Here is a 17,751-nt window from a genome sequence, read left to right as displayed (position 1 = left end):
AAAGTACCCATATAAGTTAAGCAAAGGATGATTAATTAGCATTGCATAACATTGTACCTTCTTAAAGATTATGTACACTAACTTGTTTGTTAAATTAATTTTGATTTTGTCTCATTGTTTTATATATAAATAACATAAGAGTAAGTGACATACTTGAATTTCTTGGTGGAATTTGGTGAAGCTTGTAGCAAAGGTTACAAGTGATGAAACGTGACCATTTAATGTTAATGAATAAATTTACTGTGAACCATATTGTCATAAAGGACTTATGTTTAATACATGTTTAAAAGAATGCTTCTATGAAGAAGTATATGACTTCATGCTACATTAGTGAAGGTTGATTTTGACCGGTAGTAGTAGGTTGTGCAACTTGTTAGTATTTGTAAAATGGCTCCTCATAAAAATTAAATACAAATTTTTCATTATGGGAGTTGAATTTGGTGATTTACTAAAAAGTCGTCACAGAGAGGTCAATACATCTGCGCGAGTTTAGTGATCGACCAAGCATGCGATGGGTCAGCTACTAGGTCTTGTTATGCATCAAGTTTGCATTGAAGTAGTAGAGCTAGAAGGTTAGGTATAAGAACATAGTGGCGATGATGCGGTGGAGCTTCAACTAGTAGTGTATGGTGGTGATAAAGTGGAAAACAACATTCTCCAAACACAACACATGTTGGAATAGTGAGAACAAGCAGACGACAAAGTCCCAAATGTGTGTAGCATTGAGAGTCATGGAATTATGGATGATGGAATTTGTGCAAGTGTTAAAGTGATACAAATTTTTAAACTTCAAGATCAAATTGCAACAACATATTTTTAGGATTGATGGTACATTTTAGAGTTGTCAAAACAAGTCAATCTGGCTCGTTTGGCCCGGTCTGCCTCAACTCACTTTTTAAGTGGGTTGACGCGGCTCGGCCCACCAATTCTAAACTCCAAAATTTTCTAACCTAGCTTGGCCCACTACGGATTGGTGGGTTAAATGGGTCGGTCCACCAACCCACCTAAGTTTTTTTTTAAATTATTATTTAAAATAAATTTCAATCTATAATAATCTATGATTTAAAATAAAAATTGTCAAACCAAATATCATGTATGCAACATTAAACTTAAGTTAAAAAGTGCACAACCTTAAATAACCAAAAAAATAAAATAAAAATTCTTTCATGAGAGTGATTATTCATCAATATTAAATTTCATTGGAGGCTTTAGTAGATAAATTTATAATAATTTCACGTTGTTTAACATTGACTTTATCTTTATCTACAAAGACAATGGTATATTGTTAAAATAATACATATATAATAATAAATGGTTAAGTGGGTTATTAATGAGTTGGGTTGATGGGATGTAAGTGGGTCAGGTGGGCAGCCCGGTCCTCCACGGGTTCAGTCCAGGTGAATCGGGTCGAAAGTGGGCTGAGTCACACTTTTTGACCCATTATGATTTTTTTTACAATTTTTTACCTGATTTGACCCGTTTTTAAGGTGGGCTAGATTGACCCACGGATCAAAACCCACTTTAACAACTCTAGTACATTCCCACTTCAAACATGAGATGAACTTAATTGCCACTCATTTGGAATTTTCAACGGACAAAGTATTAATTAATTGAAACTCAATTTTGGTTTTTATACTAGGACTACATTGCAAAATATAAAAATTCTAGCTCTAAGTTGTTGGTAATGAATCTTATCCACTGAATATTAAATTAATTATCAAATGATATATTCTAATGCTTCATTAGTATACCACATGATTTGGTACTTCATGTTAAAATTTTCATGTTTAAAAATACAATATTTTTATTATCTAAACAATTTTTTTTACTAATTTTAGTTCATAACATTTTTTTCTTGTTAACATTTTTTATCTCTATCATCAATATTTATTTTGTTTATGAATTTTATTTTAGAGATTAAAATTAAGAAAAGTTTAAAGAGAAAATATATTTATTCATTTCTCATTATAATAGTTTGAGGGTTAAAAATAATAATTATAAAAAAATATTTTTTTAAAAAATATTACTTTAAGAAAGAGATATATTATAAATAAAAAGAATTTAACAATAATACATTATTAAAATAAAAAATTTGATATTATTAACCAATAAAAATTATTATTAGTGTGATTTTTAAAATAATTATTATAAAAATTAACAAACTTATCATATACAATATTATTTAGTGGTATAAATTTTTTTTACACTTTTTGGTGTAACTTTTTTCTCTTTGAAAAGTACTTAAAAATACTTCTTGTATAATGAAAAAGAAAAACTTAATTTTAAAATAAGCATCTCTGGCAAACACTATAACTATAATAAGAAAAGATAAAATTATTTATTTCATTAAAAAAATACTTTTTAAGAAAAAAATAACAAACTATCTATGTGATTAATCCTTTAACTATTAGGGTTAGCCTAGTAGTTGGGTGGGGAGGGGTAATGGTAGTTAGAAACATGAGAACCTAGGACCATCCTTCTAAATTTTCCTATCTTTACAAAAAAAAAAAAAAAAAATCCTTCCAAGTGATTATTTACTCTTTTATTATTTTTGTTCTTCTTTATACACCAAAACGCTACCGTTTGGATTCGTCTTTAACAACAACAAACAACAGAGAATCCCTAAAACCCTAAACTCATAAACCCCCATTCCCGCCACTGTACCAGTTCATGCAGGCAACGCACCCGTTTCACTTCCCCAACACTTCCCCAAAGCGATGAACTTCAGGTTCCACAACCTCCTCGGAGCCCCCTACCGAGGGGGCAACGCGGTCATTTCCAACAACACCCTGCTACTCTCCCCCATTGGTAACCGCGTCGCCGTCACCGACCTCCTCAAGTCCCAAACCTCCACGCTCCCCATCCAATCCTCCTCCAACGTCACCCGCATCGCCGTCTCCCCCGACGCCACCTTCCTCCTCGCCGTCGACGACCGCAACCGCTGCCTCTTCATCAACCTTCGCCGCCGCATCCTCCTCCACCACATTACCTTCAAGCACCGCGTCGCCGCCGTCGAGTTCAGCCCCGACGGCGCCCTCATCGCCGTCGCCGCCGGCAAGTTCGTCCAGATCTGGCGCTCGCCGGCGTTCCGCCGTGAGTATTTCCCCTTCGAGCTGGTTCAGACCTTCGCCGACTTCGACGCGAAGGTCACCGCCATTGATTGGAGCCCCGACTCGAAGTACCTACTCGTCGGGTCCAAGGACCTAACCGCGAGAATCTTGTGTTTGAAGAAACTGAATAGGGGTGTTAAGAAGAGGCCTTTTATGCTCCTAGGGCATAGGGATTCTGTTGTAGGGTCGTTCTTCGGTGTCAATTCGAATGATAATAGGGTTTGTAAGGCTTATACCGTTACTATGGATTGTTATTTGTTTAGCTGGGGTTTTAGTTTTGATGGTGAGGGTGAGGGTGAGGGTGATGGTGAGGGTTCCGAGCCTCCGTCTCCGGGTACGCCGGAGAGGGATGTGGATGGGAATTTGGAGATTAGTGAGAATGATGGTGTGAGGAAGAGGAAGAAAATTGATGTTGAGGATGGTGATGAGGGTTATTTGAGTAGAGGGAAGTGGGAGTTATTGAGGAAGGATGGTTTTATGCAGGGATCGGCGAAGGTGACGGCGTGTGATTATCATAGAGGGCTGGATATGGTGGTTGTTGGATTTTCTAATGGCCTGTTTGGTTTGTATCAGATGCCGGATTTTGTGTGCATTCATTTGTTGTCTATATCGAGGGAGAAGATTACCACTGCGGTGTTTAATGAGCTTGGGAACTGGTTGACTTTTGGCTGTGCCAAACTGGGGCAGCTTCTGGTGTGGGAGTGGAGGTCCGAGAGCTACATTTTGAAGCAGCAGGGTCATTACTTTGATGTGAACTGTGTTGCATATTCGGCAGACTCGCAACTCCTTGCTACTGGAGCAGATGATAATAAAGTGAAGGTGAATGAATTTGGCATGTTTTTCTGGTTTGAAAATTGATCCATCTTTGACTGAGTGCTTTGTGTTGCGCCTCTGATAATGTGTATTGGACTGGGGCTTGGATTGGAAATTGAATGTTCATGAGTGAATTTTTGTTCTTGTGTGTTACAGGTGTGGACTCTTTCCTCGGGCTTTTGCTTTGTTACATTTTCTGAGCATACAAATGCTGTTACGGCTCTACATTTTATGGCAAGTAACAATTGCCTGCTTAGTGCATCACTTGATGGGACCATTCGAGCATGGGATTTATTACGTTACCGGAATTTTAGGACATTTACAACCCCTTCTTCAAGGCAGTTTGTTTCTCTGACAGCTGATCAAAGTGGTGAAGTGATATGTGCTGGCACTAAAGATTCCTTTGAGGTATAATTTCACACAAATTAGGTTGTTTCTGACTATGTCATTATTTTATTTTACCATTCACCCTTTTTGTTTAATGAAATGTGTAACAGATTTTTGTTTGGTCAATGAGAACGGGTCGGTTATTGGATGTGCTTAGTGGCCATGAAGCTCCTGTTCATGCGCTGATGTTTTCTCCTACAAATGTAAGTTATATTTTAAAAATATTTTATACCACCAATATTTGCCTGCTTGCATAAGTTAACGTAATATCTTCTATGGTACTTTTAGTTGCTTCCAATTTTCTGTTGCTAGCTGCTACAGTACTTACATCTGTACCAGAAATATCTGTGAAGCCATGGTTCATTGTGTGCAATTTATAAAATAATATTATTTTCTAAGCCTATAGTATTATCAAACTTAAATACTATTGTCTCATGAGATATGATTATGAAGGGAACTACTAAAGTTTGTATTTTTTCTTTTATGGTTTTTACATTTGCTATAACAGAAAAATCTTAGCATCATCCCCTTTCATTTTTTGCAGGCTGTCTTGGCTTCATCATCATTTGACAAAACTGTTCGGTTGTGGGATGTCTTTGATGGAAAAGGAGCAGTTGAAACCTTTCCTCACACGCATGATGTTCTTACAGTAGCTTATCGTCCAGATGGAAGGCAGATAGCTTGCAGCACATTAGATGGGCAAATTCATTTTTGGGACCCAATAGAGGGTTTGCTGATGTACACCATAGAAGGTTCTAGAGATATTGCTGGTGGGCGTCTTATGACTGACCGTAGATCAGCTGCTAACTCAACTTCAGGGAAGTTCTTCACAACCTTGTGTTATTCAGCTGATGGAAGCTACATATTAGCTGGAGGAAGTAGCAGATACATCTGCATGTATGATGTTGCAGATCAGGTTGGCGTGCTTGCACTGTGGTTGATTTTCACTTATTTAGAAGTCACAGCATATCAACTGTTAATCGATTTCTGGAAATTTTATCCTCTAGAATGCTTCTATATTGATTCACAGCAAATCCTGAGTTTTTGCTCTTTGGTTGAGTCCAACATGTTATAGGTTAAGTGGTTTTGTTTTGGATGTGGGGTAATTAGATAATGACTTTATTATGTTTTTAGTCTTCCAAATTTTGGGTATATACTCTTTTGGTCCCCTAAATTTAAAACTTGTGTTTTTAGTTCCAAAATATCAAAGAATATTATTTTTATCCTTTAAATTTAAAATTTATCTTTTTAGTCTCTGTAATTTCAAAAAAAGACTATCTTAGTTCCTGAGGGCTACTAATAACATAACTGAGTAGAGGGACTAAAATAATAATTTTTGATATTTAAGGACTAAAAATACAAATTTTTAAATTTGAGAGACAAAAAAAATATATAGAGGAGTAAAACAAATTTTTTTCTTTTAATTACATGACTAAAAACTCAAGTTTTAAATTTGAGGAACCAAAAAAATATAACCCCATATTTTGTGGGACTAAAATTATATTTTATATTTAGATAATTCATAAACATGAAAAGAGCATAAAATATTTTTGCAATCATTTGTATTATAATGATATACATTCACATTGATATATAATGTTAATGGCTTCTTCTTTATCATAGCAAGTCTTAAATGCTGCATGGGGCTCAGTATGTACTATTGCAACTTGCAAGATGCCCTTTAGGAATAGGTTGAAAATTTGAGATGCATATCTTTTTGCTCCTTCCCTACTGAGAATTCCTTTGTGTTGTCATGTAGCTTAGGTGCTGCTGAGTGAAGACTTTTGAGCCTCATCATCCCTTAATTTAAATGAATACAGAAATAATGAGAGGCTAATGAGCTCAAAAAGTTGATACACTCTTGTAGTGAACTGATTAGCTCAAAAATTGGTTCACTTGTGTGATATTTACTAAAATCCATGATTGCTGAAAACTTTTGTCCTTTTTGGCAATTTGTTACTATACATGGATACACCTCTTTCTCCTTGAGCTGTGACCAGGCATTTGCACTACATTAATTCTTTTGCAGACTTGTTTTGCTTGTTTTGTAGTTTTCATTACGGCATTTCTGCTGTTGAACCGCTTTGTCTTCTCTAGACTTCTTTCTAGGATCCAATCATCAATAAGATCTCCATAGCCAGTGTAATTGGAGGGGTGCCTATTCCTTATGTCAATCTTCTCAAGTATTCCTCTCTATCTTCTCATGTTTTTCTATTCCAAATCATAGCGTTCAAGACAAAGAATAGATGATGAGGAGTCAATTGGTCAGCTATAGGACATATGAAAAAGTATTATCTTGTTGGGGACCTTTTCTTGTTATAATCTTTCTACCTTGCATAACTCCCCATTATTAATTTGTTTGATACCTAGGTTTCTCATTAAATTGAGGCAAATCAGTTAAAATCCTTTTTGCTTCCACTTGTGTCTATTATTCTGTCTTGTCCTCTTGTAAATCCCTCATTTAGTTTCTTACTCAAACACTATTCAAGTTTTCTCCTTGACAAATCTATCTGAAAATTCAAAGCTTCTTTATAGGTTTAGTCTGTTTTTAGATGGCAGTTCTTAACTTGGTTATCGCAAAAGGTGTGACACTCTCTACCTCACATGTATAAATTTAATAATATAAAAAAAAAGTCTAAAAAACTTCATTAATTGAACGGAAAACTAAGGATAAATGTATCATATTCAAATCTCCAAATAACAAGACTAAAATTAAAAGCAATTACAAAGAATATTAACTAATGCTAAAACGTCTTCTAAGGAAAGAAATTAAGTTCCTAATACAATAACAATGGAAAACAATCCCTAATTAATGTCCTGATTCAGATCCTATAAAGCATTCCCATCATAAAACTTAAACTCTTTCATAATTAAATTCACATGCACATGCACAACAAAAGAAAATATGAGTGAGAAACATCTCACTATGGCTACTATGTATGAAATGGTTGGGTAGCCACACATACAATAAACATAATGTTGAACATACATATGATTTATCACCAATTATCCCATCCAAAGCCTATAGTAATCAAGACAATATTTATCAAGTCACATTCTATAGAATTATCATGCATCACATCTCAATGTGTATCAATTTCATAATTCAAACACAATAAGTATACTATGCTCATGCAAGGACAAAAATCTAGTAAATTATAGGAATGTGTCGCCAGTTAAATCACTTTATCCTTGCCTGAAGTCTGCCTATGAGATTGTACTTGGTTAAGCCATCACAACACTCTACACTAGGAGAAACTTATATCTCCAAAGTCTTATCAATAACACTTAAGTGTCCAATTAATTAGTTAATTTCAAAATATTCCTTTTTGGATTAGAAAATAAAATATTCTCAATTACCCAGCACCTAAATTTTATCTATTTTGATTAGATAATTATTTGTTTTAAAGAAAAAACCCTTATTAATTTATTCTGAAAATTTTGGGATGCTATAAAGGATTTCCCAACCTCACTGCAGCTATATTAATGTCAGAATCAGAAACATATCCTGGTAATGTTAGTTTTTTATTCAATTATCAGATGGCAAACAACTGTGACACCGCTGGTGGTGGACTTTGCTTTGATTTTACTTCAAACAGTAATGGGCACAGTCACACAGGCATCTAATAGTTCTGGGTCTCCTGATCTTCCAGTTGTGGGTCTTTTGAAACAACCATTAGCATTTCCCCCTCATTTTTTTTGTAGCTTGACCCAGTCTTTGGGTGACCAAAGGAAGACAATTTTGTCTTATCCTCTGCCTGATAGTCTCTTTCCCAGTTCATGCTCTGTTGTAACCTTTCTTGCAATTCCCTCTTAGCTCACAAGCTTCCATTCGCATTAGTCCCTGTTTTTGAGCCTTCCCCCAAGCATTATCCCTGTGTGACAAGAATTATAACATTTTTGCAATCTCATTCTTGGTGACAATACCCAAAATTCTCCGGTGTTTCTCGTGCCTCGTAAGAAACAATGTGCTGTACACTTTAGTTCGAACAATATTTCTGGTTGCTGATAATTTTGATTGTTTGAACTTTTCACTTTCGTATTTTTGTATTTTAATTTGGATTTACATGTTAATTTTCATTTGCAGCCTGCAAATCTTGAATTTTGAAATTATATGTAATCTCATATTAAGATTTTTGGCGTAGTCTAATGCCATGCTTAAGTTTATGTTCAACTTATGTGGTTCTATTATCAAAACAAGTTAATTTTACAGTTTTATACAACGTATTTTGGCTGTGCCATGTTCTGTTCTATGTCCATTGTTTTCAGAATTTTGTCATATATGAGCTTTCTAGACACTGCCCTTCCTCATGTGTGTGTCATCTACAATTTAAGTTCAGAAGTGGCACAAAACAAACATCAAACATTTCGTATTTCGGTATTGCAAGTTGTCATCTTCTTTGGAGCTGCTGTTAAAAAAGTATGTGCATTAGCCATTAGGTGTGCCATTTATTCTGAAGCAACGTTTGATGTTTCAATTTGAAGGATTTGGCTTTGCTGAATACAGAGGCCAAGGCTCTGACAATGTGCTGTCTTTGCTATTATGTGGTGTACCTGCCTAGAGCTAAATGTGTGCATCTTTAAGGATGTTGTGTTAGTCCATACCCATAAGCTTGCTTTGACTGGTCTATGTTCTTATGTCTAATGCTTCTTTATGGGAAAAACCATCTATGTTATGTAAAGATTGAGTAAGGCTTTTAGTTTTATTTATTCTCTGAAATCTCTTTTCTCTTAGAAGATCCTTTGTGTGTCTATATTGTTCATTATGAGGTGTTCAATGTGGATGCATATTTAAAATGGACTGTTCTGTCCTACATTTTTACATATCATAGTATAGTTCTGTTTATTAATTCAAATTTCTTCTGTACAGGTGTTGCTTCGACGTTTCCAGATAACTCTCAATCTCTCATTAGATGGAGTGCTTGACATTTTAAACTCAAAGAATATGACACAAGCTGGCCCACTAGATTTGATCGATGATGACAATAGTGACATTGAAGAAGGTGTTGACAAACAAACACGAGGGAAAATAGGGTTAGACTTGCCAGGATCTATGCCTAATCGTGGAAGGCCTGTTATTCAGACAAAATGCCTGAGAATTGCGCCAACAGGGCGGAGTTTTGTTGCAGCAACAACTGAGGGAGTTTTGGTTTATTCTGTTGATGAATCGTTCATATTTGATCCAACTGACCTAGATATTAATGTTACACCAGAGGTATTACATCTTCTTGAAAGAACTAGGACTTTATTTACTTCAAAGAATATAAGATTATTGTAGAAACTATTTTCTGTAGTAGGAAATGATGTGGAGAACGCTAGCTTTAAAAATAAGTAAACACTTTTTCTTCCAATATTTTTGTTGCTTGTATTGTTATACTGATAGTTGACATATGCAGCATGTAAGAGGATGATACAATTTCCCTCTTATAATGTGGAATTTTCGCACTATTGTTTTTTTATTCACAACAGTTACCATAAAACTCGAGAAGTATAATTTTGTTTTTCTACAAATTATTGAAATTGGTAGAATTTATGCACCAGATATAGACGAAGATAACAATGCCCTAGATTCCGTTCTGTTCTTATCAACCATTAAATCAAGAATTCGAAATTAGCATTGAATAGGTTGAAAATGCTGCATATATAATTTTAATTTCACTCCATCTAGCTGTATATGATGTTCTCGTTTCACTGCACTGTTTCCTTTCTGATACCGTTAGTAACTTCGGCTGGCATTGCTGAACAGGCTGTTGAAGAAGCTATTCATGAAAATCAACCAAGTAAAGCCTTGATTCTTAGCCTTCGTCTGAATGAGGATTCTTTTATTAAAAAATGTATATTTTCGGTTAGTCCAGCAGATATTCCAGCGGTTGCCACATCAATCCCTTACAGATATATCCAGCGATTAGTTGAGGCACTTGCGGATCTTCTAGAAAACTGCCCACATTTGGAATTTATACTTAGATGGTGTCAGGTATTCTTTACCTGTTCAGATTTAATTTTTTCATAATTTTGCTCGAGATCATAGTAGTTTTATAAAATGATCTTTCATCTTTGATGTGACAGGAGCTCTGCAAAGCCCATGGAAATTCTATTCAGCAGAACTCTAGAAATCTGTTACCATCATTAAAATCCTTGCAAAAGGCAATCACTAGAATACATCAGGATCTTGCAGATACATGCTCCTCCAATGAATATATGCTGCGATATTTATGTTCTTCTGGAGCCAAGGAATGACTGTTAAGAATTCACGAGTTGGATGTTATCTGCTTTGTTCAAGAATCCTTGTCCAATATGAGTATTATTTTAACGGGGTACCTGATGAGCATCATTCGCAAGTAGCAACCTGCAACCTCTGAAGAATCAAGCAAGATTTTGATGTAGCTAGTTGCGAAGCACCATCTTCTCCTTCTTGTTTCCAAAGGAAGTTATCCTTGACTGAAGTTTCAATTTTCTGGAAGGTGTGGCATCTGCCAGGTTTGTTTCATGGCCTACTTGCAATTCAACCAAGACATATTGAGAATTACACACTAGAGTGACATTTCTTTGTAATGTGGTGGTTAACAGATTGCAGAGGTTGAAATTCTTGCTTGATATGCCCAGCAGTGTGTTTCGAATCAAATATTTTAGAATTAATTAATGACAAATGGTTACACAGAAATTTTTGGTCGGAATTTTTTCGTTGATATTAACTTGTTTGTTGATTCTCGGATTGGTAAGTAATCTTGACAGCAACCAGCTTTGAGTTGTATTAAATTTTGGTCTTTTTCCTTTGGTGTCGTGTACCATTGTTCTTATGTTTATACATGAAATTTACTGTTCGCAATCTTGTTAAATAAGAATCAATTTAGGTTAAAATGCTCTTTTCCCCATTAATTATTACTCTGGTTACATCTTTTACCCGGTATCAAATTTAAGCACGATACACTTTCATTTATTATAATTTTTCCTTTCCATTTAATGTAATTGTTGGAGATCTCATTAGTGGTATGATCAAAATATATTATATAAATAAAGTGTAATTTTTACTTTATAAACTGGTTTTATAATGTTGAGTTATAGTGTTAGACATCAAATCTATTTCTTTAAAATGGTATTAAAGACTACCCTAGTAAGTATTGGGTTGAAGAATACTAGTAACACACTTCTTTTAACATGAGACTTATTAAATAGAGTGAGTCTCATCAATTTTTGTATTTTTTAATAAAATTTGGTCAATTAGATAAAGTGTGTTTAAAAGAATAGATGTGAGAATGTTGCTAGTATTTTTTAGGTGTGTTAGCAACACACTAACACTTTTCTTGTTAAATTTATTGGATCATTCAATATTGCATTATTATTGGACTATTTGGAAATGTTGAGTATTTGCAAATACTATTGGGCTATTATTGGACTATTTGCAAATGTTAGCAATATATTCTTTAACATTTTTCTTGTTGGACTTATTGAGTCATTCACTTTTGGGCTATTATTAAATTATTCTAAAATTTTCAGAATTTAATGTGAGAGATTATTGAAGATCTCATATTGACTAGTAGTATGATCATAATATAGTATATAGGTAAAAAACAATTTTTACCTTATAATCTTTTTTTTTTTATAGATTGAGTTGGACTTCAAATTTATTTTCTCAATATTAAACATTGGTTTTAGTTGCATCTTGTACACATAATTTTTAATTAGAAAAATATTTGACTCTTGATATATATACCTCCGTTTTGTATAAATGCACCTTTTTTCCTTTTTCTTAAAAAATAAAAGTTTCCATTATCCTTAATTATTTTTTTATTTATAGATTTATAATTTTACATTTCTAATATTCAATTTAAGCACTTTCTCTTTCTTTCTCTAGCACCTTCTTTCCTTCTCTTTTTAGTTTTTACATGTACTTCTTTATCTTCTCTCTACTCTCCACCTATTTGAATAAGTAATTTTAATGTTTTTTATTTTTACATTACTTTCTTTCTCCTCCATTTTCAGGTTTCACATTATTGCTCTCTCCCTCCTTTCTTTTAGTTTTCATATGCACTCGAGATGTAGAATTGGTGCACAATAGCATTATAAGCTTGTGTGATTTTTTCGATGGTGTTAAAGGTGTTGAGTTAAATATGCGTTTTTTCTTCGAGTTCTTACTCCCATTTACATGTCTAGAAATTTTAGTGTTTTAAAAAGTATTGTTTGTAATAGTGAAGTTAGTGTTCTAGAAAGTAATTTTTGGAATTATGTTTTTAACATATTTTTGAAAAGTACTTTTCAGAATACTAAATCTACTATTCTAGGAATAACTTTTCAAAATTATGTTAAATAATACACTTTTGAAAAATATTTTTCAGAATACTAAATTTACTAATCTGGAAAGAACTTTCTAGAAACATGTAAAATAATACACTTTTGAAAAGTAATTTTTAAAAATATATAAAAATATATTTTTGAAATATATTTTTGGAACACTAATTTTACTATTCTGGAAAGTGTTTTTTCAAATATTGACATTAATATTCTGAAAAGTATTTCTTGAAACACTAAATTTAATGTTAAGGTTTTTTGAAGTGTAAAAGTGGAGAAAGTATTCTAAGAAAAAAACATGCGTCTAATTCAACACCTTTGGGACTATTGAGGAAGTCACATGTGCTTACAACGCCATGACGCACCAGTTTTACAGACTAAGTGCATGTGAAAACCAAAAAAAGGTGAGATGAAAAAGAGTAATGTAAAAAAAAATTAAAACTAAATATTATATAGGTGGAGGTGGGATAAGGGGTGCATATGAAAACTGAAAGGGAAGGGAAAAAGGTGTGTGAAAAAAGAAGAAAAAAATGTTAAATTATGTAGGAGATGTAAAATTAAAATGTTAAATAATTAAAAAAGATTAAGGATATTTCAAGGAGTGTTCTAGCCCCGCGACCTTGTTCATTAGATGAGCCATCTACAAATTAATAATGTCCAATATATTGTTACAGTCTCCCAATCATCTTAGTGAGAAAGTTTGCTAAACATTGTGCTTGAATTGATCATCGTGGTTGATAAATAAGATCGAACTTGAACAACTCAAATGACCATGATATCATGTGCCCAACCAACTAGGGTTCCCTCAAAATTTTAGCAACAGGGTAGTTCATTTTAGCAATTACTTGGTGACTTAAGAAATAAGGCCTTAATCTCTATGTTGCTATGATTAGGGCTAATGCCCAAACCTCAACCTTTTGATATTATTGTTTGGCCCCTTGAAGAATCTGGCTTATATAATATATTAGAACTTGTCCTTGCTTTTCTTATGTGAGAATGACACTGATAGATTCATCCAAAGTTGCTAAATAAAGAAGAAGAAGCAGATTTGATTATGGTTTTGTCAAAATATGTGGTGTCAACAAGGTCACTTCTAGTCCCTTTAAAACAACCTTACATTTTGGGGTCCATTCAAAAAAATTCTCTTATTTTAGCAAAGTAGACACTGACTTGATCTTTTAAGTGGGACATAGTAAGAACCTTTACAGGGACGCCAACCAGTTAGTGAGTCATTGTACCTCCTTCACATTACTTGGACTTTTTGGCATAAATATGAGAAACTTGTTACTCTTTACCTTGAACATGCACTTTTTCGACTTTAATTGCATATTATGCTTTCTTACCTCTTGAAATACCTTGGTAAGGTCATTCATATGCTCGACCATACTTTTAGATTTTACTACCATGTCGTCCACATACATTTCTAGATTTTTGCCAATTTGCTTTTGAAACACCTCATCCATCAACCTTTGATAAGTGATACCTTCATTCTTCAACCCAAATGACATCACATGTTAACAAAAGTTGGGTTCTTCAATAATAAAACCAATTTTTTACTTTAACAGGTGGATACATAGGAATATTATTATATCTAGAGTAGGCGTCCAAGAAACTTATTACTTGACGTTTGACAACTCCATCCATCAATCAATCTATACTAGGTAAATGATAAGTGTCCTTAAGACAGGTCTTATTAATACCTGTATAATCAACACACATCCTTCACTTTCCATTATTCTTCTTGACTAAAACCACAATGGCCAACCAAGTTGTGTACTAGACCCCCTAAATGAATTTGACTACTAATGGTTTAGCTACCTCAACTTTTACAGCCATTTGTCTCTCTTCTTCCATTTTTCTTTTTTTTTTTGAGATATCAACCGAGATTTTTTACAAATAGATAGCCGGTGACAATGAAAGATTGGATCAATACTTGGCATATCAGACGCTATCCATACAAAAAAGTTATGTATTTGCCTTCAAAATGTCAATTAAAGACGTTTTATCAACATCGTTAAATTAGGTTCCAATGCTTGTACATTGCCCTTCCTTACTTCTTAATTGAAATTTTTTTGTTTCCTTCATTGGTTTTATGTGGATTTCATTATTAATTTAGGGATCTAGCTCCACAAAACTAATTTTATGCTAAGCATTCGACAAGGTGGATGGATATGTCTAGGTTGGAAGGTGGTCGGCTTGACCCTAACTTGCCAAAGGAGTTACCTTTAGACTAGCAACGTAACACTCCCCGACCATCTTTTGATCAACATGCATCATCGTGATTTTCCCTATTGATGAAGGAAACTTCATGGCCAGATGCTAGGTTGAGACCATAACTCCTAATTCATTCAAAGAAGGATGACTAAGTAGCACGTTGAAGGATGTACTAGTGTTGACCAATATAAAATGCATGTTAATCATCCTTTTCATTTTTTCTCTACCACTAAAAGTAGATAAAAATCAACATACCCTCGAGTATCAACTCGTACCCTTGAGAAACCAGCAAGTTGATTGTTATAAGGTTTAATGCTCGACTTAGGAATTTTCATTACCAAGGTTTTCATTATGGCAAAGTTATCCATTTACACTATGATGACCATTGGATCGTCTTGATAGGGATCCAAACCTTTAAAATCTTCATTTGTAAAGGTTATCAGCAACATTCTCCTGAAAGGAGGTTGGCTTACTATACTTTTTACCGATTTAACCAAACGAAGATGTTGTTTTCTAGCCAAATTGCTTGTCCCACTTCCAACAAATCCTTTGACTATAGTATTGATTACTCCCCTAGGTCGGAAACTTGGGGGATCTTTTTGCCAACTTGCCTTTAGACTTGATTGGGTTCAATGTGTACGATTTTGGCTCTTTTCCCGATGTTCGTACCTTTGGTCTCGTCCTCGACTATTATTCTCAGTCTTCACATATTTTTCCAAATGTCCAATATGAATCAATTATTCTCTTTTGTCCTTCAAAGTTGTGCATTCTTCACTAGTATGACCAAAATTGCGATGATACATTTACTTATATTAGCCTTTTGGGGAGTAGGAACGAATTTTATAGGAGTTGTCAAATCGCTACTCATGGCTTCATTAAGTATTTGAGGCTGACTATCATTTAAGGGCGTGTAATTGATAGAAAAGAATGGCACAATCCAAGAGGGGGGGTGAATTGGATTCAATGACCCTTTAAAAATTTATCAGAGTATTTTGGATCTTAATTTCAATCAAAACTTTTCTATGACAGAATTTCCAAATGAAGCTCTTCTAAAGACTTGTTACAAAAATATGAATGCAATATGCTCACTTGATTACAACATAATGAGGTTCAACAATAATGTTCAATTACAGATTTAAACCATCAAGATTCACATACACTTGTTAATCAAGTTTTATCTTTTTTAATATTCAATTAAGCAATTACTCAAAGTAAAAGATAAGGTAGAAGAAGATTGCACAAGTCTTTTATACTGGTTCAACCACTCCACATGTGACCTACATCCAGTCCTTAATCAACACCTGATTAAGATTTGTTCCACTATCTTTAATCAAGAAGGTTTACAAGCAAACACACATGCATATACTTCTATACTAAAGATAACCACTTCCTTGACCCCAAGAAAGCACCCCTTGTAGAACCCACTACAAGAAACCTTATTACTTGAGAAACCCTTCTCAAGATTTTCCACAAAGATTCACAAAGAATAAAAGGAACGAATTCAGCTGAAATTCTTGAACAAATCTTTATCTTCCCCTTTCAAGATTATGATGATGATGATCTTCTAACAAAGCTTTTCACAAACGTTTTCACTCTTGAATTTCACAAAGAAAACTCTCCAAGATGTCACAAAGACTCACAAAAACGTTTTTCACAAATTGATTATCAGTTCTAACTCATGTCTGAAGTTTCTCAAAGTTCAAACTATTTATAAAAGTTTCAGACACAGATAATCGATTATTTTAAAGAATAATCGATTATTTTGTTCTTCAGATTTTATGGAAATCAACCAAGAACAATATAATCGATTATTTAGCTGGATAATCGATTATTCCAGAGAGTTGTTCCTGGGATAATCGATTATTTCGGCAAATAATCGATTATTACAGCAAGACATTCCACTTAGCCTATTTGCTGAAATAATCGATTATATTTAACAATAATCGATTATTTTGAGTTAGTTCTTAAAATTTCATTTTAAGACTCAAAATAACTTTCCAATGTTCTTAACTCATCATCATATACTCTCTACTTGGTTTAGATAAGATTTGATTATGCACAAAGCATACTAAGCACACAAAATATAGAAACACATTCACAACAATTTATATCCTAAGTTCTATTACATAGCTCCAACTCATAGCATTTTCTTGACTCTTCTTTGACTTTGTTTTTGTGCTCCAAGTTGTTGTTCTCATGTTGTGATCATCAAAACTCTTTAAGCTCTCCTAAGCTCAACAGTAATGAGAATATTGAAGTTATTTATGTTCTTGATTTCTTTGAGATTGGTCACACTTTCTCTTATCTCCTTGGAATTTTGCTTTCCCTTTGTTGTGTTCTTCCCTATAATACTTTTGGAACTTGACAAGCTCTTCCATTTGCATATACTTGACGACCTTTCTTTGGAGTTCCTCCATGGACAATGACGACTTTTTGTATAGAGTATCCAAGAAGGGACCCAACTTTAAGGCTAATAGCATATGATGTAAAGTGACCTCTTTGACTAGATAGAGATTTCAAAAGCTACTTTTCTAGACCTATACATAAAAGTCCTAAGAGATTCATCCTTTCAATGTTTAATGCTGACAAGGGTCATTAAGGTCATAACATGTGGGCAACTAGTACCAAATTGTGTGGTAAATTGGGAGACGAGTAGCTGGATGGAACTCACTAACCAAGAAGGTAAATAAGTGAACCACCTCAAAGTTGCACCTTTTAAAAAGGTAGAGAATAAATGGCACATCATCGCATCCACATTAGTGAACTTGCTAACTTGAGATACATATAGGTTCACATGATCATTACAGTTAGATGTCCCATCATATTTGTCTAGCCCTAAGTTTTTCCATCCTCTTGGAGGAGGGACCTCCATGATGTCTAACTCACTAAATGTATCCAAGAGCTTTTATTGCTTCATAATGCCCAAATGTTACTTTATGGC

General features: G+C 34.0%; 1 protein-coding gene across 2 annotated transcripts; it reads left to right on the top strand.

Annotated features, from left to right (window-relative positions):
• The first annotated feature begins 2,595 nt into the window (after positions 1-2,595).
• PWP2 (periodic tryptophan protein 2) lies at positions 2,596-11,136 on the top strand. Of its 2 annotated transcripts, XR_003803059.2 has the most exons (8): positions 2,596-3,929; positions 4,080-4,331; positions 4,421-4,513; positions 4,855-5,226; positions 9,181-9,525; positions 10,057-10,284; positions 10,377-10,787; positions 10,878-11,136. XR_003803059.2 is itself a non-coding variant. In XM_020348139.3 (7 exons), the coding sequence occupies exons 1-7, from the start codon at positions 2,718-2,720 to the stop codon at positions 10,545-10,547; spliced, it is 2,673 nt and encodes an 890-aa protein (XP_020203728.2). In that variant the 5' UTR covers positions 2,596-2,717; the 3' UTR covers positions 10,548-11,136. The 2 variants fall into 2 exon arrangements, 1 of the variants encoding a protein (XP_020203728.2); XM_020348139.3 differs by having other exon boundaries at positions 10,377-11,136.
• Positions 11,137-17,751: the final 6,615 nt, after the last annotated feature.

Source organism: Cajanus cajan, chromosome 1 (genome assembly GCF_000230855.2).
Source record: "Cajanus cajan strain Asha chromosome 1, NIPB_CcT2T_4, whole genome shotgun sequence".
NCBI lineage: Eukaryota > Viridiplantae > Streptophyta > Magnoliopsida > Fabales > Fabaceae > Cajanus > Cajanus cajan.
This window is presented reverse-complemented; position numbering and strand designations above follow the sequence as displayed.

Coding starts and splice junctions, on each gene's coding strand:
- PWP2 (XM_020348139.3), top strand. CDS start 2,718: ATGAACTTCAGGTTCCACAACCTCCTCGGAGCCCCCTACCGAGGGGGC. Junction 4,332..4,420: donor GCACTAAAGATTCCTTTGAG/GTATAATTTCAC, acceptor AATGTGTAACAG/ATTTTTGTTTGGTCAATGAG. Junction 9,526..10,056: donor ATATTAATGTTACACCAGAG/GTATTACATCTT, acceptor ATTGCTGAACAG/GCTGTTGAAGAAGCTATTCA.